Genomic DNA, 21,575 nt, shown 5'->3' on the forward strand with positions numbered 1-21,575 from the left:
AGAGATTCAGCTATGTTCTAAGAGAAGGTCAACACCAGATCCAACATGGAACAGTTCTAACTGAATTCCTGTTGTATTACAGTAAGAGTGGGGATTTGAAAACATTCTTTTTTTATTTCCATACAGGAAAATAGAAAAGGTCCCAAGTGGTGAGAACTAAGAACTAAACCTGATAGCAGTCTTAACTTTATCCTCTAGGTTAAGTGTGAAACCTGCAGAAAACCACCCAATGTCTTCTGATTTACAGGTGCAGGCAAGATTGCATAATTTGCAGAGAGCTGCCAGCAGAGCTGTAAACCTCCCAGCCAGCAGCAGGAGCCACATAATACCCCCTGGGGAAGAATGCCAGAATACCCATACTACATTTATATCCCATAATAACTTCAACCCTGGACTTTGCTAGCACCAATGGTCTTCAGATTGATTTGCTAGCAGCTCTGTCACTCAACCTGAGTAGGAGGCAATGGTACTACAGCACACCCAGGTTGTGAAGGAAAAGACCATCACCTGGTGACAGCCTGAAGTAGAAACCTAGCAACGTGGTGAGTGTTGAAGTCATGGAGATCAGGCGGAAAAGGCAAGGACAAAAAGGTCTGGAAAAGGATTTACAGAAGGTGAACAGCAGAAAATAAAATTATAGCTGCCCAAGCTCTTTCAAAAACTAGAAATAGCACATACAAACCAGGCAGACATTATAAAAGAAATGATTCTTAAGAGACCTAAGCATTAGCATTACAGAGTGGACTGTGTGTACACTTCCTGAGAACATAAAGGCTCTTTTGACTACAAAACTATCAAGAAAGAATGAGAAGTCCTTGCAGAAAAAGGCTGAATGAGCCTTCAGTTAGCATAAAAAAGCATGAGATCAAAGTGCCAAATGAAATCACCATGTTCAACACCACCAAAATCCTGACAAACTTTTAAGACCAAGCATTTCCTACTATCCTTTGGAAAACACATTCCTGACATTTATTCTTACAGAAATCTGTAACAAACCAAAGGGAACCAGGAATGCTTTCAGAAGCACTGACCTAAACTGGATGCACTCATAGTCTGTAGCTGTGAAATGTGCACAGGTACTTACCCAAGCCAGAAACAAAACCCACACTGACTCCAGTATGCCCAAGACTGGCCTAGAAAGATGCAGAGAAAAATCACAGGGAGATTTCTGAAGGGCATGTCCCTGTTGCACAGGACACACCTGCTATTAACACAAATTTAGAAACAATTAGGAGCAGAACAGCTCAGATTTCCATATGCCCATGGACTAAAACTATGCAGCAGAAAGCACAGCTAAACAATTGTTCCCAAGCACTCTAGTGTGACACTTCTGAGAAGTTAGATTTGAAGCAAAAGTTTCCAGGAAGAAGATAAGGCCAGGCTTAAGCTGAGAGGGTTCTGTTGCTGCAGCAATGTCTCATCAAGAGTAGCTGAGCTATATAGAAAACAGCACTTGAGGATGGACTTTCTGCCCCTCTTCTCCTAGAGCTTCTTTGTGCCTGCAACCATCAGCATCTGTTAGATGAGAACATCAAACAGCAAGCAGCTTTCAAGGAGGGTGATAAGGAAAGGAAAAATAAGAAGCCTCTCTCAGACAGCTTTTTTTAACAAGGGTCTCCCTCAAAAAGTTCAAAAATCCACTTTAAAAATGGCTGTTTGAGAATGGTGTATTTCAGTACCCCAGACAGTCTGGTGTTTGATTTCTCCAATGCCAAATGGCAAATCCAGTTTGATTTTTGAACTGAGCACATTCTTGAAGCCTTTGCACAGACTGAAGGCACACTCAGTGTTGTGAAGAAACATCAAGCATCCAGGAGCACTGTGTGTTCAAAGAGATGAGCTTTCAGTCAAGACTGACAGCTAGCAGGGAAATGAAAAAAAAACCCCACAGGTTTCTAAACACTGTTTCCAGCTTCTGTTGCTTAGCACTACATCAGCAAGACATTAATGAGCAAGCAACTTGGTTGTGTTCAAGCTTATGCAGCACACACAGTGCCAAACGTATTTATTAAAAACAATAAATAAATATACTGTCTGTTTTAACTTTTCATTACAAAAATACCAGATGGAGAAGCCACACTGTCAGGAACAATCTCACAGGAATGAAGGAGGCTGAGACATGCAAACTTTTGGCAAAACATACAGACAAACACAGCTCCACACACTCAGGAATGCTGCACTGAGGGCTACAGAACTGCACAGACTGAAATTCTGTGTCACTGAGGGCAGAAGTTATCAAAAGAATTTTTAGAAGTACATAAATTTAGTTGTCTAAGCAGTCTTATGCTGATCTGCAAGCTTGTTGTTGGCCATGCACTCCTAGAATTCAGCTCTGGAGGAAGTTTCTGTACCCATGACTAGAACATGAAATCTGAGAAGAACAGAATTGGGTCCTGAGTTTGCTGTTTCACATACAAGTTCATTTGATCTACACAACAGTATGCAGGACTGCACAGGTTGACTACAAAAACATTTGTTGGTATTTATTTTTCTCTTCACCTGCAAAAAAACTGCAAATAGAAAAGCCCTCAAAGAAATTTAGTTCATACCAAACCATGTGCCAGAAATGAAGAAAACAAAAAAGATCAAACAGACATACTGGAGAACAGAGTCCTTCCAGAGCATCAGTACAGGACTCTGACACACAATATCCTGCTGCAGCTGCTCCAGTAGGGTCAGGATACATCTAGCAGCAGCATGAATGTCAAGTCTTGGTCCTTCACCACTATAAAAGCCTAACATCAAGGATCCAGACTCAATTCCTGTTCTTCAGTTTCATCAGGTAGCTCCTCAGCAGCTGTACCACACACATTGTCCTGGTTATCTGCAGACTGATTCAGCTCATCAGGTTCCCCAGCTGCAATCTGAGTTGTTTCTTCATCCTCCTCTTCCTCAACTTCCCCATCATCCTCTATGTCCATCTCAAACACCCTCACATGCCGGAGATTTGAACTCAGCTATGGAGACATTAAGAAGTTTCAGTTATTAAATGAAGTCATCAGTACCACTTGAAATGTCAGCAGATAGCTTTGAAAAAACAGTTTTATCTTTGAAAACTAGAGGTGTTGGGGAAATTAGCAACTCTTTTAATGATCAGCAGGCTGAGGAGTAAGTCTATTAAGTTCTGTTAGAGTTCTTCCACGTTGTGTTACGAGAGGAATGAGTGTGTGCTGACACACCTATAACACATTGACACAACAGTCTCTGTTTTGGGGAACTCTCACTACATCAGCAGAAACAGCCTTAGCATGCTGCTTTCATTGTTCACAGGCTTGCTCACAGGCACTTTACTTACCACACAGGAGACTTTTCTAATGCCATTTACAGAAACATACTGAGCTTTCATATTCTCCAGCACTCTCCACTGATTCTCCAAGAACACAGTATGCGTGGGTACCTCACCACACTGCTCATCCAGCCTGCACACAGCAAGAACAAAAACTCAAAGCTAGGACAAAAGGCACAATTACAGTACTAAGAAAAAAACTCAGCCTATTTTTTTATGTTTAGGTTTGACTGTATCACATGCAGCAGGCAGATAAGCATTTGAGACCATCATAACACTGCTACATATATTCTAGAGCAGGGATCTAACTGTGGAAACAAAGCATTTACCTCATCTGAACCTTGAAAAAGTAAAAGATTACAGCTGGTGAGAAGGGAGGGTAAAGCCTGATCTTCCCACAAGTAACAGCTACAGCAGGAGGATGAGGATGGCCTTCCCTCAAGCCTCTCCTCTGCAAGAATAGGAGCTTCTGAACAAAGTCCTTGAGGCAATGTCTCCACTTACACACAAGTTTGGCCTCCATGACCTTTCCAAGATGTATCACTTCAGTTTACCTCCACTCAGAGAAGACTGAGTGAAGGAACTCTCTACCTATTACAGTGGGCAGGATTAGTTGGAACTTGCTTTCATCAGTATTCTCTATTCATTCTTCAATATACATTTGCTTTGTGACACACACAAAAGAAGTATTTACAGTTCAGCACGGCTCTTTGTTTTGAGGTAAAGATGTATCTTAAGCAACCCACTAGGGAGGCAAAGGCAGAAAAAAGAAAAAGCAAGTGAGGTACAGCTGCTGAAAGGTTGGATTCACTGCTTGCACTACATTGGCCATTTCTCAGTGTGGGTATTCACTTCCCCCAGATACTCTCCTCTTCCCCTGTTAACACAGGGAGAGGCACCAGTTCTGATGGTCCAGGGCTAAGCTGGCAATAGGGGAAAGATGAAGAACTACCTCTATATCCTTATTACAAGGCAGAGAGCTATGTGAGCAAATATGCTGAAAACATCCTAAATGTAAGTATTCTGAGCAGCAAAATTAGCATCCTCTACAAAGAAAAAACATTGACTTCTTCAGTTGGTCCTCCCATTTCCTGAAAGCCAGGTAGCATTTCAGTCTCAGAAAAGCAAAACCAACCCAACCCCCCAAACCAAACTGTTCAGGAAGCTGTCATCTCTCCATCCCACTCTTCCTCACACAAAAAGGTTTTTGTCTTTATAGTATTTGCAAGTATGAGTAACTGTGCACAATTAGAGCGTTTGCTTAATCTGCTTTTCAGCTTTGCATTTTCAGACTTGCTTAGTTTTTCAGTGTACCTTTTAGTAGAATCCCAGATGAATTCTCTATCTTGGTCCTCATCTGCATACACTGAAGATAAAGGCAGCTGAGCTAAGACTCTTTCCTTCCCCTCTTGTTCCACACTCTCCTTCAGAACTACAGTTACAGTTTCATCATCATAGAAGTGTGCATCTAAACAACTGTAGCACCTATGGGAAAACAATTTAGAAAGCATAAAGTGAATGCAGAACTAAAATACTCGCCATCTACACAGCATTCATGCTAAGAAGTATTCAGTAGTTAGCAGTGAACCCTACTGTAAAAGAGAAAGGTCAGTCATGCAGCTAAGACAGACAGCCATAGCCATGACAGGCTCCTGTACCATGCAACAAAAATTACTCTGAAAAGAACACGAAACAACTTACTAACAATTTTGTTTCTTCCCATTTCATGTGAAATATGAGAAACAGTAAACACAAACACCTGAGCAAATTTAGAAACATGACTGAAGGAAGGGCAACCACATCTGGCCTTTCCACATGGAAAGGATGAGCTTAGTCTGCCAGGCCTTCTAAGATGCCTTGATTCAAGTACATAAAGTCTCACTGTGTCATACTTCAAAAACATAAGCAAAAGCTGTTTCCAGCAGTTCTGTTTCTTGCATGTGTGCCAAAGTTGTCATTTCAACATTCAAACAGTACAATTTACCTGACTTTTAGATGAAGTGCAAAATAAGATGCCCAGACTCCTGCAGCTGTGCCATTTCTAACAGTTGCATTCACCCAGAGACTACAAGCCGGTGCAGTTCTGAAGTGGTAACTTGCAGGATAAAAGCCAAACTCTAATGCCTGAGAAGTTAACCTAACATAAAATAAACCCTAGAAAAGGTGGTCTTCAATTTAGCTATCTGCAGTTCAGGAAGAAAATTCAAATCTACTGACCTGGAGTCACAGCTCTCATTTATACTGTTGTTCAGGAAGTTTCCAAACTCCACTGCCAGAATTCCGTTGCTGATTGACCTAGAAGAAGAGTTTCATTACTTCAGTGACTAACTCCATTCACAGAAAATCCATACCCTCTGACACCAGCTGTGGTAAGAGATGGTGTAAGCCTGTCTGAGCTTAGCACAATACATGGCTAACACCTCCAAATTATGAAAATCGTGGATGGGAACCTTTTGATGCCTTCTGCCCCTCAGCAAAATGTGACTAATGGAGTGAAATGGACAAACTGTGCCTGGCTTGTGAGATACAGTTCTTGGCTGAACTCTTGGCTCAGTTGTCCTAGTCTCAAGTCCATTAAGTTACCTCCTACTCAAATCTATGGAGAATGAGTTTAGACTGTTTTAGATATCAGTGAGGGAGGAGCTAGGACATAAACTACACCACAAGGCTGTAATTTTACCAAGAGCAGCTCTCAACTGAACATACAAAAGACAGTTTCACCATGCCTTTTCTTCAGCAGCAAAACTGCTGTAGAAATCAACACTCCTATCACAGTTTGCTACCTCCTCAATAGCAGAGATTATAAAAATCAGTATTTGACATAGAAGAGGAATTTTTGCTGTTTTCTAAGCCCAGGTCATTTCAGTGATCCCACTGACAGAATACATCTTCAAATCAGCACAACTAGGCAGTGACAAACTGCATCTTGGACAAAAACTCCTGCAGGCACACAAAACTACACACCAGAGTGATGTGTTCTATTTATTGCACCCAGGAGTCCACCTCTCATTTTTCTCTTGAGTATTAAATGACAGGTTAATCAAAGAATAATATTTAGAGTAACACAAAGCAGCTCTGAAAAGATGACTCCCTGTTATTTTTCACAAGGTTGCACAAGCAGGTAACTCTGTGAGAAGCAAAACTAAGGGACTCCCTTTTTTTTTTTCCTCCTAAGCCTAAAACCATCTTGGGTCTTGTAATTAGATTTTCCAATACAACACAAACTCCTGCTGCAGTTTCCTACTGCACTTCCTAATGCCCTCCCCTCATTTTCTCTAGTATCCAGGAAAGGTGGTACTCATGCTGCTGATTTCTGCTTTATACAAACAGATTCAAGTTCTAATGTCTCTGGTACACAGATTCACAGGAACATTCAGGTTGGAAAAGACTCTCAGGATCACGAAGTCCACACATGTGTACAAACCACTTTCTCCCTCTGTCTTACCTTGAAGTGTCAGTAGGTCTCCTCAAAATGTATATTTTGGAAACAGAGTTTTCTAATATGGTGAAGAGTACATAATGTATATTGGCTGTTTTATCATTCCACCTGTAATGTAGGGGGAGGAAATGAAAATTTAGATAAAATTTTAGTAATTGGTAATTGCCACAGAAGAAGGAATAGCAGCATACTTACAGAACTGGTAGTTTAAATAACTGAGGAGTAGAATCTGCACTAAAAAGGGAAAAAAAAAAAGAAAACAGTTTACAAAATGCTGCTGTAATTTTGTGCATCTGAGTTTTAGAGATAATGTAAAGAACTACCTGGGAGAAGTTTTGTAAAGAGACATGCAGACTGCTTGATGCACTGACTTCCCAATTGCATCCTAACAAAAAGAGGCCAAAAAATGCAGGCAGTTATTCATAATTATACATGGTTTTAAGAGAACAAACCCTAAAACCCAAGCACCCTACCAACCAAAAGGAACCTGAGTACATCAAAGAAAATATTTACAGTGAAATAAAAATGCCTAATGCAAATATTCCTGCCACTTGGTAACACTTGTTTCATGTTTCTTCATAATACATAGCCCAGTGTATAGCCAACTAACACAGTTTTCTACCACACAGCACACACACCAAGCTAACACTAAAAACAGAGCCAATAATGTGGGAATTAAAGACATGAAACAAAAAATCCTTCCCTAGCCAAAACTCTGAGACATCCTGGCAGAGTGGAAACTGGGCTACATATCTTCACCAAAAAGCAAAGACTAAAACTTCAGGCCTTACTCAGCCATGACTACTAACTTCAGCTGACTGCTCCCCCCAGAAGAAAGTGATCATTTCCATGATGTGTACGGACTTACTGCTGGCTTTTTCAAGCACTGGTCAATGACTCCTTCCATTTGTCTCTTGACAAAATGCAGTGATTTCTCAGGATAGTAGGGAAACAGAAGTGGACTTTCTGCAAACAGATAAAGTTAATTTTAAAAAATGCTTGTATGGCTACAAAAAACATCAAGTAACAAATTATAATGAGCCTCCAGTGGAGGCTCCCTTTTTACTGAATTAATCAGCAGAAAAAGGCAGCTACAGCAAATTCTCTTACAAGACAGCTGATGCTGTAGAAGTTTTACAGTCTATGGTTTCTGAAGTTAAACATAAATCATTTTCACCATCAGCTTGATATAATCTCTCACTTCTTTTTCACCACTAATTAACAAAATAGTCTTAGACTTTGGTGAAAGAGAACAAGACTCCCTTGTCACAGAGAGTCAGATGGTAAAGACAAGGGGTAATGAGGACAAGCTGCTACTGGGGAGATTCAAACTGGATGACAGAAAAAGAACCAAAACTTTTTTCACCATTCAAACCATTAAACATTGGAATAAACTCCCAAGGGAGGTGGTGGATTGCCCTACATTAGACACTTGACAGAGTGCTGGGCCAGCTCATTTAAACTATATTCCTACCCTGAAAGTTTGGAGTAGATGAGGTCCCTTCCAACCTGGTATTCTATGAATTCCCCCCAGGTGTGACCTGAGTGTAATGATACCTTTCTTGAACTGGAACCAGACATCTCCTGGGGTTCTTTTTGAGCCAACATTTCTGAGACTGGTTCACTATAAGTAGGAAACTCCTAATACTCAGAAAATAACAACTGACTGGTAAACAGCTGCCAAAAACTGTGTAAAATAACAAGGCCCATTTATTTTATTCTACTCAGATGAAGACCCATGACTAGCACTATAGAAATAACTCCTAAGAAGGGAAAAACAGATTGCCCTTCTACATTTGTAACATTCTACATCTAACTTTGATTCACTTTTATTTTTTACTAAAGCACTCTAGGAAAGTTACCTTTAAGAGGAGTACTGTTTTTGAGGAAGTTAAACCACTGGTTTCCCTCTGTATTAGGAGGTGATACAAGGTCATCATCTTCATCTTTCAAGTACTACAAAAGAAACAGAGATGGGTAAGATTGCCTTTTAAGAACAAGGGACATTAAAATTCACTTCCAACATTGTCCCTTATGAGTCTTAATTTCTTCTTCTTCTTAATTTAGCATGTCCTTGCCCTAAAACTAAATATTCCAGCTCTTCTAGAATCAATAAGAAAAATCAGTTGTTAGGTATCCAAGACCACAGTGATGTTTCCATGTTTTTTAGGTATCCAAGACCACAGTGATGTTTCCATAAGAAGCTTATTTTCAAATCAAGTTTGAGCACAACTGTTTTGAAAGCCAGTGATGAATGGCATAAAGACAAACACCACATTGCAGTTGCTGGCTGCAAAGAAGTTTCACTCTTTTACTGAAGATACTGCTGTAAGGTATGTTGTTAAACATTCCTTTTCCTAATGAAGGTGAAAATAATTAAAATATTTTCCTTTACCTTTACTGGAATGTGCAACACAGAGCAAAAAGAACAGAGAAGAGAAAATGGGCACAGCTTTAAAAGCTTCTCCACCTAAGGATTTTCTCATTCATTCTCTTTCCCTGATTCTTTACCTGGCCAACTCTCTCCACATTGAAGTATTTTCCTTTACGATTGTAAAGTTCTGGTGCCTGAAAAAGTAATGCAAACAAAACAATTATTTAATCTCAAAGAAGTAGTAGTGTTCAAAAAGCTGACAATTGTTTTGTTATAAACCTTTTCAGATTCAACTCTTGGCAGCAGAAATAGATGCTGTAGTGCAACAGAACTCACCTCGTTGAAGTGCTCAGTAAGGAAATCAGCAACAAATGTGATATCTTTTTGAGTCATCTAAAAGGAGGAGAAAAAAAGGTGAGAAAAGGGTAAAACGTACATTTCAATGAGCACAAAACACGTGTTCTGCAGGCTGAACAAGTGCAACTCCCTCAAACTGTCCTAACAGGGAAAGTGCTCCAGCCTCCAACCTGCTTAGAAGCCTCTGCTGAACTCACCTTGGTTTATTTCTGTCTCGTACAGGAGGGTCCCAAACTGGGGAGAGTATTCTAGATGTGATCTGATGAGTCCTGAATAAGAAGAGTGACTATGACTACATCTCTTGACCTCCTGGCCATGCTTTTAGTACAGCCCTGGCTATATTGACCACCTTCACTGCCCAGGCAAACTGCTGGCTCATGCCCAGCTTGCATCCACCACCATCTCCTAGCCCACCTCAGCAGAGCTGCTCCCCACCCAGCTGGGGCCTTGCTGTGCAAGTGCAGGAGGTAAATGGCTCCCCAGGACAGAACCTTGCATTTGCCTTTGTTGAAATTCAGGATGTCCCTATCTGTCCGCTCCTCCAGCCTGCCTATGTCCCTCTGGAAGGCACTTCTGCCCTTGGGTGCTTTAATTGGCTGACCTAGTGTGATGGTGCCTGATGCAGGTGTATTCCATCTCCCCCAGCAGGGGTAAAGATGTTCAAATCCCATTCTGGCAGCCACATAGGGCACATTAAGAGCGGCTATACACAAAGCTCTCACATTCACACACACAGTGTACTAAAGAGAGTAGCATAAAAAAAGAAATCAGAAAAGGCAATTCATGAGAGAGAGACATCAGTGTGAATCTGCAGGCAGACAAGTGACAGACACTACCCTTTACATTTGGGAACAAAAATAAACCTTTCACCTTGCACTCAAGCCAAGCAGAACACAGATGTAGCATCATGTGTTAGCAAATGTTACTACTACCTTGTTCAGCTCTGGAAGCACATGATCTTCTGACATCCTCAACATGGCTTAGGGGAAAAAAAATAATACTACTCTTACTGCATTAATATTAATATGGTTTTCCTAATATTCTTAATTTTCCATGGCTATGTAATAAGATACTGCTGATAAAATAGTAAAGGTTGCTAGAAGCAAAAGAGTCTGGAACAAAGAATTATGAATTGAGACTTAAATTAAGAGCTTCAACTGCCTCACCAGCTTACAGTACAAATCTTGCAGGATTTTAATCTTTGATTTTTTCCAATGATATTGTACCCTGTACAAGACTAAGATCAGGTTATTATAAAAAGGGGACATAAGGATTTATTCATCTACATACTAGTAGTAAAATAGATATAAATGGACACACACACACATATATATACACATATGTCAATATTGTCATGCCCAGAACATGTTTAAGAGAATTGCACAGAAGTAATTTTAAATCAGTGAGGTTTAGACAAGCAGTTCTCTGTTTGCTTTCAACCCAGCAAGCACAGTGAATATTTAAATGATGAAAGTTCTAAGGTTATGACAGAGAACTCTTTGACAGTTCTGCTTTCTGCAGTTTTTAAAGTTGAAATTATTACAGTCCTGCTACTAAGTGCTGACACTGCATTTCTGGTGCTTTTACAGTACCTGGTAAGACTTCTTCGTTTTTAAAGTGGTTGTAAAAAGGTCAGTTGTAGACTTATTTATAACCACTTGATAAAATGAGGCAGGCTAAAATACAGCATTCTGCACTTCCTTCTAACATTCTACCTGCAGCTACCCAGCCACAACTGGGAGGTGACTATTACATCTTCTGTGTATAACCCTACAGGTCTCCACAGGAGAAAACAGCAAGTGGCAAAGTATCTCAGTATACTTCAAATCTGATGTAAGCTAAATACTGCCCTTTAATTTCTTCAAGTCAAGACCAACAAATCACTCATGGAACAGACAAACTTGGACTAACACTAGAAGTTAAGTACAGACAACCCCCACTGTACACCGACTAAGTTTGATTAAGAACTATCAAATTTATGACCTATGTGTTTAATATTAAAATTACTCCTGCCTCATCAACTGTAACCTTTTAGATTTCCAGAAGTTTACTGTGATAGAAATCAATAGATAGCTGTAGCTAAGACTGGCTTAATTACTTGCTGACCTTTCAATGCTTACAATGCAAAACAGACACTGGATGCTTACCCACATACAGCCATCGAAAAAACGCTTTGAAGTTTTTCATACTACTGTCGATAACTCTGAGCAAGAAACACAAAAAATAAATGGGATTTAAACATCATAAGCTGCTCCAGGCTTAAGTCCCACCTTAACTACAGGGAGGCCTGCCAAGCATTGTCAATTCTTTAAAAAAATGCCCAATGCAACTTTCCCAGTAGGACTGTTCTTAGGGTATCAAGTCTGCAAGATGCTGCAAGAGAGGATAAAAGCTCACCACCACCAGAGGAGTCTTGCTCTCCTGACCTCCCCTACTCCCAGCCACATGCTCCCCTTAGACACAAGGCCCACCAGGCACATTTTTGAAACTGTCCAGACTTCATACTTACTGAAGCAGCTCATTTGCTTTCAGGATGAAAGAACCAACAGCAGTAATAGCCTCTGCAAAAAGAGCTAACTGTTATTATTAGGCTCTTGCAAGTGAAATCAGAGTGGTTAAGTGTCACACACACCACTGTACCTTCAATTCCAGATGCATCTAATCCCAGAGACTCATATTTTTGTTTCCACAAAGCCATTCCTTTCAGTTCACTCAAGTGGTACAACAGTGCCTCAGAGCCACTAGGAAGGCAAAGCAAAGAAGCACAATCTTTTAGTCACCCTTTGCATGTTCACTGCTTCACCTGCATGCTACACTTGTATCATTTAATATGCAAAGTGGAGAGCTTTATAAGGTGGTCTGGCATGTAAGGGTTGAAGTACCACTTCAGAGGAAAGCAAGTATTGTCCTAATGATTTTAACCACCACAGGAAGTCAGTGTGAGTATGTTGCATACATCCTAGGAACACACCAGGCAGTGATGTACAGGTGCAGCTGATCTGGCATGGAGACCACTCTAAATACTTCAACAGTTCTCCATTACCCAGGAGTCAAATAGTGCATCTTGCCATGATCACAGCCTCTGCACCAGCACACCTACACACAAAGAACAACCAATACAACATAATGTCTTTTACCAAAGCATGTAACATGCCATTTAATCTGCAATTCATTGGACACTCTGTGACTTACCTCTGCAAATGACTTATGACCAACTTCTGTATACTGGAATAGGAAGACTCTATGGACTGACCAAGTTTTTTTAAACCCTGTTAAAAAAAAAAAGAAGACATATAAACATACAACAACGTTCTGTTAAGAGATAGATTAATAAATACATTATTTTAGTATGCTACAAAAATTTTGAACATACCTTTACTGTCAGTTGGTTCATTAGTAATGCCTGAAGTTCCAGGCTGAAGGGGTGAGGGAGAGAACCAAAAATGCATTGATTTTTGTATTTCAATATCAGATATTTATTTCAGATATTTATTTCAATATCAGATATTTCAACATCAGATAAAACAGTAACTACCTTGCTTTGCCCCACAACAACAGCTGCATAAACTCATCCTGAACAGAAGTGGTTGTATTCTTTTCCTGTCAGTCAAAATTATTGAAATAAGATTGGTGAAGAGATTAAATCCAGGCTGCCAAATAATCTCACAAACACTCCAAATAAAGCATATTGGAAAACCCACTCATATCCTTCAGTGCTGAAACCAGACTACTGATCATCGGAGCAGTACTCCAATTGTATTACTCAGTAAAAATTCTAAGCAGTTTGCAGTCACCAAGAATGTATTTTTAAACAAACAAACAAATTTCTACCCATGGCAACAAACACAAAATCTAAGCAAATCCAAGAGCATCTCAACCATGGCTCTACTGAACTAGGCTCTAAGTGTGGGTGGCTGCTACTCAACATTTGCAGCACAAAGAGCACAACTTAAACAGAAAGCAACTGCTCAATAGTTGTGCAGGCTGAAAACTAACTTAGAATAAATAAAATAAAGAAGTATCACAAGACAATCTTGCTTTACTGTACTCAGCTTCATGGTCAGAGCACTTGACACAGAGCAGCCTCTAGGCTGCCTCTGAACTGAGGAGATTGTTACCTGGAGGCACTCTGTGTAAACACCACTAAGATATGCAGGATGTCAACAGCGACAGAACTACTGCAGAAGATGTTTTTCTCCAACAGAATGGAAAATCCTACAGTACCTGGACAAACTTGGTGAGTCGTGAGTCCATCTGCATCAGTATTTCCTCCCAAGCTTCACACATACAGGTCAGTGACAGCTTTATATACTGTGACACAGACAGACATAAGCCTCATTCCCCTGTTCCCCTCTTCCAAACACATGCAAGCAGTGGACATGATAATGCCAAAGGAAGATATACTGTAGATGTTACATAACATTTTATTATAAATTCACAGAATGGACTTCCAGATATCATCTAGGTCAACCTCCCTGCCAAAGCAAGTTCATCTAGGGTAGGCCACACAGGAATGAATCCAGGCAGGTTTTAAAAGCCTCCAGAGGAGGCTCTACAACCTGACTGGGCAGCCTGTTACAGGGCTCCAGCACCCTCACAGGAAAGGAGTTTCTCCTCATGTTGAAGTGGAACATCCTTCATTCTAGCTTGTGTCTGTTGCCCCTCATTCTATCACTGGGCACCAGTGAAAAGAGACAGGCCCCATCTTCTTGACACCCACCCTTAAAGTATTTGTAAACATTGATAAGATCCCCTCTCAGCCTTCTCTTTTCCAAGCTAAACAGCTCCAGGTCTCTCAGCCTTTACTCATAAGGGCTCTATGCCCTTAATCATCCTTGTAGCCCTGCTGGACCCTCTCCAGTAGTTCCCTATCTCTCCTAAACTTGGAAGCCAAAACCTGGACGCAATACTCCAGATGAGGCCTCACTACAGCAGAGTAGAGGGGCAGGAGCACCTCTCTTGACCTGCTGGTCACACTCTTAATGCACCCCAGGAAACCAATGGTCTTCTTCCTAGCCACAAGGGTGTATTGCTCTCTCATGGTAAACTTACTGGTCCAGCAGGACTCTGAGGTCCTTCTCCAAGCTGGAACTCTATACTTACTTAAAAGCACCTTAAGCTTCCTATTAGAAAACATTTATTTTGCTTGCATTAAGAATACTGAAGCCTGCAAGAACTGTGATTAAAAGGATGTGGTAGCACCAGGACTGTACCTGTAACAGAGTTGAAATGTGAGTAAACTTCCGAGCCATTCGAGTTACCTCTGGCAAGTAACTTGACAACAGACTGGTGTCCAGCTAGAAGAAATGAAACAAGCAGCAGTCAGCAGATGATTTGTCTTTTAATAAACCTTAGATTACAGAAATAAAGACAGAGAGGACCCACAGAAAAACTGTCACTTCTCATTTCCTTAAATCTGATTTGAAGAGGGAAATATATTTAATTCAAAGGGGCCATGAATACTTGTAATACATCTATAAAAATTCCTGAAAAGATTCCTCATTTTGAAGATCTAACAGTAATAGTTTTAAGCAAGACCGTTCTGGATAGACTGGATAATCAACTGCATTGATTCTGTGCCTTTGTGTGCAGAAAGATAAAATTCTGAATAACTGTAAATGTAACGTTCATTTATTCAATTAAAGTAATATTGAAAAAGAATTCCTCAGATCATTATCATCAGTATCATCAGTGAAACTCTATGTCCACAAAAATCCATAGGCTAAATGGGGGTGAAATCACAGAACTGTCAGAGTTGGAAGGGACCTCGAGGATCATCTAGTTCCAACCCTGCCATGGACAGGGAAACCTTCCACTAGATCAGGTTGCTCAGAGCCACATCCAGCCTGGCCTTAAAAACCTCCAGGGATGAGGCTCCCACCACCTCCCTGGGCAACCTCTTCCAGTGCCTCACCACCCTTATGGTGAAGAATTTCTTCCTAACATCTAAACTAAATCTGCCCTCCTCTAGCTTGGATCCATCCCTGCTAGTCCTATGACTACCTAACACCCTAAAACGTCCCTCCCCAGCTTTCTTGTAGGCTCCCTTCAGATACTGGAAGGCCACAAAAAGGTCTCCTCAGAGCCTTCTCTTCTCCAGACTGAACAACCCCACCTCTCTCAGCCTGTCCTCATAGGAGAGATGCTCCAGTCTGCAGAAAGGCTGCAAGTAATAGTTTGGTGTTTTTTCTGCAAATGATGGGAAAGCAATAAAGCTACCAGAAAGTAATTTAAAAAGCAAACTGACTTTAAAAGAACATCTCAAAATAATTTTACTTGCCTGAAAATATGTTATCTCTGTTTTGCTGTCTGGAGAGTCTTGTTTCTCTGTAATAACTGATAATGACTTCAAGTCACTAGACAAACACAGCCCACGACAGCAACCTGCCAGCTGAAAGAACCCAGTTTGAAAATTAATCTTGCATTTCCTGGAAGATGCATTCACTGCTCTAACACATTCACACATAAAGAGGCCTGTGGTCAGTGACATGGGAAAATGAAGAGGAATTTCCAGCTACTGCCCAGGAACAAAGACACTCCTTTTACTGTGGATCAGTGTTGAACCTTCTTTCATTTGAAACCAGCTGTTAAAATCAGCAGTTAGAACCAGTGGTAACCATACAAGCCAACAACCTTTCCTGTCTTTAAAATTCAGCAAGTCACTTTCACTTATGTGTAAGCAGAAGCACAGGTATTTTTTTCATTCAATTCAGCTGTAGCTTGGTATATTATGAAGGAAAAAATTATGGAAAGGAAGAGAACATACCCCAGTTACAGTAGCAATCTTGAACATTCCATAAGCATAAATCTCAATAAATCCTGAGCTGCCACCAAGGACAAGAGCATTAAGCCTGCAGAAATACAAGAAGGTGTTGCTGAGCATACTGACACAAATTTTAATTCTCAACACTGAAATTCCATCCCTTTACAAAAGATCCTCTAAAGAATCACTGAACAAGAAGAAACATTGTGCTGCTGCCTAGACTCCAGCAAATTTAAAAGCAAACAAACAAACAAAAAAACCCTAACTTGGATTTCACTGATAAGTCCTGCCTTGAGCATTGCCAGAAAGAATATCAATTATGAAGTTATCTGAAGGAGCAACGAAGGAAAAAAATTACACAGTTCAGGCATAGAAGAAGTATCAAGTTTAAAAAGGAGTAGCTGGTGATAAACTGAGATGTAAACTTTGACATAAAGAAGATGATTCTCAGTGGTGAGACTGTAAGGAACAGAAGCGAATAGAAAGAAAGTGACTGGAAAAACAAGGTACAGACTTTAAACACCCTCCTCAAACACGTACCACAAGCACTCCACAAAGCCAGTCTCAGTCTGCTAACCCACATTTCCTCCAGCATCTCCTCATGTGTTTCCTATTAAGAGCTGTTTATTTTCAAGTAACCCTAACACAGCTGATCTCAGAACTCATTTTAAGTTTAGCCAACCCCTCTAAATCAAGGGGAAAAAGCATAGACTGATGGTGACTTTTTTTTAATGTATTGTTTGAACTTCATCTTTGTACAGATGAGACATTCCCTATCTTTTCTCCAGGATCCTTAAAACCAGATTATGAACAACTTACAAGTAAACCCACTTACCCATTATTTTATAGCTTCAAAAAATAACCAACAAAAAACCCCAACCCAAAGCCACACCAGCCCACATACAGAACTTACCTTACATCACCCAGAAGCTTCATAATCTCATCTGACTTTTCTTCACTGAAAACATAAAACACATGGTTGAGGTTTATGTATCTTGTCTCAACAGCAGAAAACAAAATACAGAGAGATGACAATTCCTTACCTGAAAATTTTTGCAGTGGTATTGTAACTGAAAACAAAAGGATTATTGTCAACAATGAGCAGACAGGCACCTACAAAGCACTGAAAATGAATAACCAAACCCATGACAAACCCCAACCAATTGTATCTTCCCAAGCTTACTGTGCAATGCTTACTTTTTTGGTAGCGCTGGTAATTTGGGCAAAAGATGATTTGATTCATCCTCAGCATTGTAAAAGGAAGTCAGAACACTGAAAAAAAGAGGCAAGACTGTCCAAGATGTAAAAATGGAGTGAGGGGAAGATAAGGTCTTTCTAATTTCAGAGTCACAACAGATACTCAACACATTGTGTGTATTAGTCACAAATATCAGAGGGTAATCCCTTATGGAGCCTTTAATAATTTATCAAATGCTCAAATGAATAAAAAAAGTCTAAAAAATCTTTACTTTTTTACTGCCACCAAAGGAGAATACAAAGTTTGTATCTGCTGGCTCAGTAGCTTGACACCAAATCCTTCATCATCTGTGTTGCAGTTACTGTCTGAGGCTGTTTAAACCCTGTACGGCCCTGCAGTACAAACTACCTACACCTCACAAAAGCTGCACTCTGAAGACACATAGTGAGAGGAGGAATGAAGTGCAATACATAATACCACACCTCAGACATGACAGAAGGATGAGATTCCCCACCAGGAGACAAGTCTATCCCCATCAGAAGAATGCTGGAGTGATTTAAGATGCAGTTATTTTCCAGCTATTTTAAGATTGGTGTTTTCTGGAGGTGGTGCTGGGGAACCCCCAAAAGCCAGGCTTACACCAACTCCTTTTTTAAAATCTATGTTTTGTCTAATTACTGTCTTGCACTGAAATAAGGTGCACATCAGAGGTTTCTGTAAGGGACCACAAAGCCCTCCAGCTCACAAGGCTGCTAAAAATACTCTGATGCCACAGAGCTCAAGGCCACTTGGTCAGTCTGACATCCTGAAGCAAGCACACCCACAGCAGCATTGCCAGTGGGGTTGGATGCAACACCAAAGGCACATCATGAGAGATGCAAGCATTAAAAGGTCTTGAAAACAAAAGGGAAGGAAGATTTAAATCTAATACTGATTACAACAAAATAGATAAACATAACATTATTTCAGTTTAATTAATTACTAACAGAGTAAACTGGAAGAGAAAACAGGTTGTGCAAGCTAACACTAGACTAAGCAGCTCTCGAGAGGTGGGTGCTCAAGAACATGGTGAAATTTTTGTATATAACCTAAAGAATTATGACTAAGGTATCAGCACTAAAAATGAGCATATGAAAGGTGTCTAATCTTTAAAAAAAAAAAGGAAAGTTTTAGCCAAGCAGTTAAAAAAACCCCACAGTTCCATAATATTATTTTATATGGCTGTTTGTAACAAACTAAGCATAAAGTGGCACTAAGCATAAGGTGGCACTACAGAACCCATAATTTACTCCTAAGGTTTTTCAGATTCACCTGCTTTCCTCAGTTACTTCCATCCAGTGCATGTATGTAATGGAGAATTCCACAGAGAAGGAGTGCAAGCTTTCAGGCTTTTCTACATCACATAGAATAATCCTCTTGGTATCATTAAGGCCAAAAGCCAAAACTAGAGAAAGATAAGCAAAATGTATTAATAATTTTGCTATTTGTTATTGTTAGATTGTGCAAAATTTTGTGCTTAAAACTGAACTAGAAAATAAATTCTTCAAAGCTAAGTACTGGACCAAGCTTTCTATTTAAAACTGTTCCAAATGCTGATTCTAATAAGTAGATTTCAAGTGAGAATTTGAACTCCTATCATATTTTAGGTGATAAATTTAAGTCAAAGGCCTGATTTCACAATTACTTATTTACATGTCAAAATGAGCATGCTTCTAACACTTCTAATAACAGTTCTGATAAAGCAGAGCCTTCAGTTTCTGCCAAATTGAGGCCAAAATGATACAGATGGCTGCCCACCAGAAAGGCTTGGGGTTTACTACAAAAAAATACCACAAAACGCAAGACTTGCTAAGCACCTTTGCATCACCTTCTTAATTTTATTCATCCATAAAAGCACATGGCAGGCACAAATTTCTGTGCTTACTTTCTTGTAAGCAAAGCAACCAGCTTTAAGTTTCTTAAACTCCTCAGACTTCATCACAAAAAAATACACATACTTTTAACCCACATATCATGGAAGAGAATTGTTCCCATTCTCCTACCTCTGAATCAAAAAATTAACTGATTTCCAGCCTAGGTTTATTAAGCTGCTAATTTCAATATTATTTCTGCTGATAAGACAAAGGCTTTTAAAGTAATTGCTTTATTAGAGCAATTCTAGCCTTATACTAAAGAAGCTAAGCTCTTCATTCAGTCCTGATCAGACAGTCTCTTTCTCTCCCAATAAATTTGTAGTTCATACAAAAATATTCTGCTTATTTCAGCACTTGAAGTTGTCCTATGCCTTGAAAAAGCTGCATTTTGAAAAGGAATTCACCTTACAAATCTCTCTTGCAATTGCTTTCAGCAATAAACCTAAAAACCTATTACTTTGAATAACCCCACATAAAATCAAGCCACCCCCTCTCTTCAAACACAGTTTACTTGAGAATTTCCTTCACAGGTAGAAGTATCATCACCACAACTTCCACTGGGTTTTAAAGGGATTCTTATTGCACCATTATCACCTCATATACTTGACATTACTTTTGCCATCTGGTCTCCAAGCAAGAGCAGTCACTTCTTTTCCTGTATTTTCATTTGGAGGCAAACTCCACACGCGCTGAAAGCTCGCAAGCCGGTGGAGTAAAACCTACAAAGCAAACACATTGCAGAAAACAGAAATAAAACCAAGCCACTTTCTTCCATTAACACCAGTTTGTAAATCACTTCAAGGTTCACTTTTAAAACTATTTTTTAATAACTCCTGGGGCTTAAAAGGTCAGTCTCCCCACTCCTCCAAGCAGATGATTCATTCCTATATAATTTTAGAGGATAGGACACTGCTTACAGCAAAACCGAGCAATAAACTGTGCTTTGTGTAAACCTAGAAGCCTGTGACTAACAGGGGATAGATACCCAGAACCCTCCAGCAGTGACAGCCTGAAAGCACAACAGCCTCTCTTCAAGCATGATTGCATACAACACTCCCAGGAAACAACCAAACCAAAACCCCAACCAAAACAAAAAAACCCAACCAGCCAAAAATTCCAACCAACTTAAACAAGACATCTCCTGCGGTTTAAAACCCCACCGATACAGGCAATGAGAATATCCTCAGTAAAAGTACTTAGAAATTAGAAAGCAAAAATGGAAGAGACAATGAAGCACCGAGAAGCCTGATAAAGCCCCCTCGCTACCCTAAATGCTTACGAGCGCTATGCCCCAGCCAAGAGCCAAGGCTCGGCAGGGACCGCACACATGGGGCTGCCTTTTCCCGCCCGCAGCAGCCGCCCCTCCCTCCTCCAGTGCCTCCCGGCAGCCCCAGGCGCGGCCCGAACCACGGCCCCAATCACCCCGGCCCCGGTACCGGCGGCTCAGCAGGCCCCCGTCACTCACCTCCCCGGCTCTGTTGGCCAAGACGATGAGGTCCCTTTTGGGGGACCAGGCCATGAAGACGACCTCTTGAGGCAGCTGCTTCTCCCCGACCTGCCGGAAGGCGGGCATGGCGGCGGGGCTCCCCGGCCAGGAACCGGGGCTGCTCCAGCGGCTGGCTGAACTCCTTCCTTGCCACCGGGTACCCCCTGTGACCCAGCACGTCGGCCCCTCCTCGCCCTCCGCTGCCGGCTTCCGGAGGCGGTGCTTCCTGCGGCGGAGATGGGCCCTAGACGGGAGGGCTGTGGTTGCCCGCGTCTCAGCGCCCGGGGGTGGCTCCGGCTCTTCCCCTGCCCGCGGGGACGGATCCCCGCCTGCCCTGTCCTCCACGGCGGGTTCGAGAGCTGTGCCCTGTCGCATGGAGCTGAGAGCAGTGCCCGCGGCCCTGAGGAACTCGCGGAGAGGAGGCGATAGGGGGTCCCTGCGCTGGCTGGGGGCAGCTGCGTTCATGGAATCAGGGAATCGCTAAAGGTCTTCGAGTCCAACCCTTATCTTACCTTAGTCTGGTACTAAACCACGTCCCTTAGCACCACATCTCTGTGTCCTTTAAACACCTCCCTGAGAAGCCAGTCCCAGGGTTTGAGAACCTTTTGCAGTGAACTTTCTTCTAGTACCCAACCTAAACCTACCCTGGTGCAACTCAAGGCCATTTGCTCTCATCCTGCTGTTACTAGGGATAAGCACAACAGAAATGCTGCTTCAGCTGCAGTGTAACAATGCAGAAGGGACATTCCCTCCCACGAT

General features: G+C 41.1%; 1 protein-coding gene across 2 annotated transcripts; it reads right to left on the bottom strand.

Moving 5' to 3' along the window:
• Positions 1–2,679: 2,679 nt before the first annotated feature.
• ANAPC4 (anaphase promoting complex subunit 4) lies at positions 2,680–20,911 on the bottom strand. 2 transcript variants are annotated; one of them, XM_054391471.1, is made up of 28 exons: positions 20,796–20,911; positions 19,944–20,049; positions 18,729–18,861; positions 17,417–17,491; positions 17,263–17,289; positions 17,133–17,177; positions 16,223–16,307; positions 15,737–15,847; positions 14,670–14,753; positions 13,681–13,767; positions 12,992–13,056; positions 12,830–12,872; positions 12,649–12,725; positions 12,097–12,197; positions 11,966–12,017; positions 11,604–11,659; positions 10,389–10,435; positions 9,436–9,492; positions 9,237–9,293; positions 8,588–8,681; positions 7,594–7,691; positions 7,049–7,110; positions 6,921–6,959; positions 6,732–6,833; positions 5,504–5,581; positions 4,601–4,771; positions 3,296–3,419; positions 2,680–2,957 (listed from the first exon to the last, which is right to left on the bottom strand). In XM_054391471.1, the coding sequence occupies exons 1-28, from the start codon at positions 20,901–20,903 to the stop codon at positions 2,742–2,744; spliced, it is 2,400 nt and encodes a 799-aa protein (XP_054247446.1). In that variant the 5' UTR covers positions 20,904–20,911; the 3' UTR covers positions 2,680–2,741. The 2 variants fall into 2 exon arrangements, with proteins under 2 accessions (XP_054247446.1, XP_054247445.1); XM_054391470.1 differs by having other exon boundaries at positions 10,386–10,435; positions 20,796–20,903.
• Between the last annotated feature and the right edge of the window lie 664 nt (positions 20,912–21,575).

This window comes from Indicator indicator, chromosome 23 (assembly GCF_027791375.1).
Source record: "Indicator indicator isolate 239-I01 chromosome 23, UM_Iind_1.1, whole genome shotgun sequence".
Classification (NCBI taxonomy): domain Eukaryota; kingdom Metazoa; phylum Chordata; class Aves; order Piciformes; family Indicatoridae; genus Indicator; species Indicator indicator.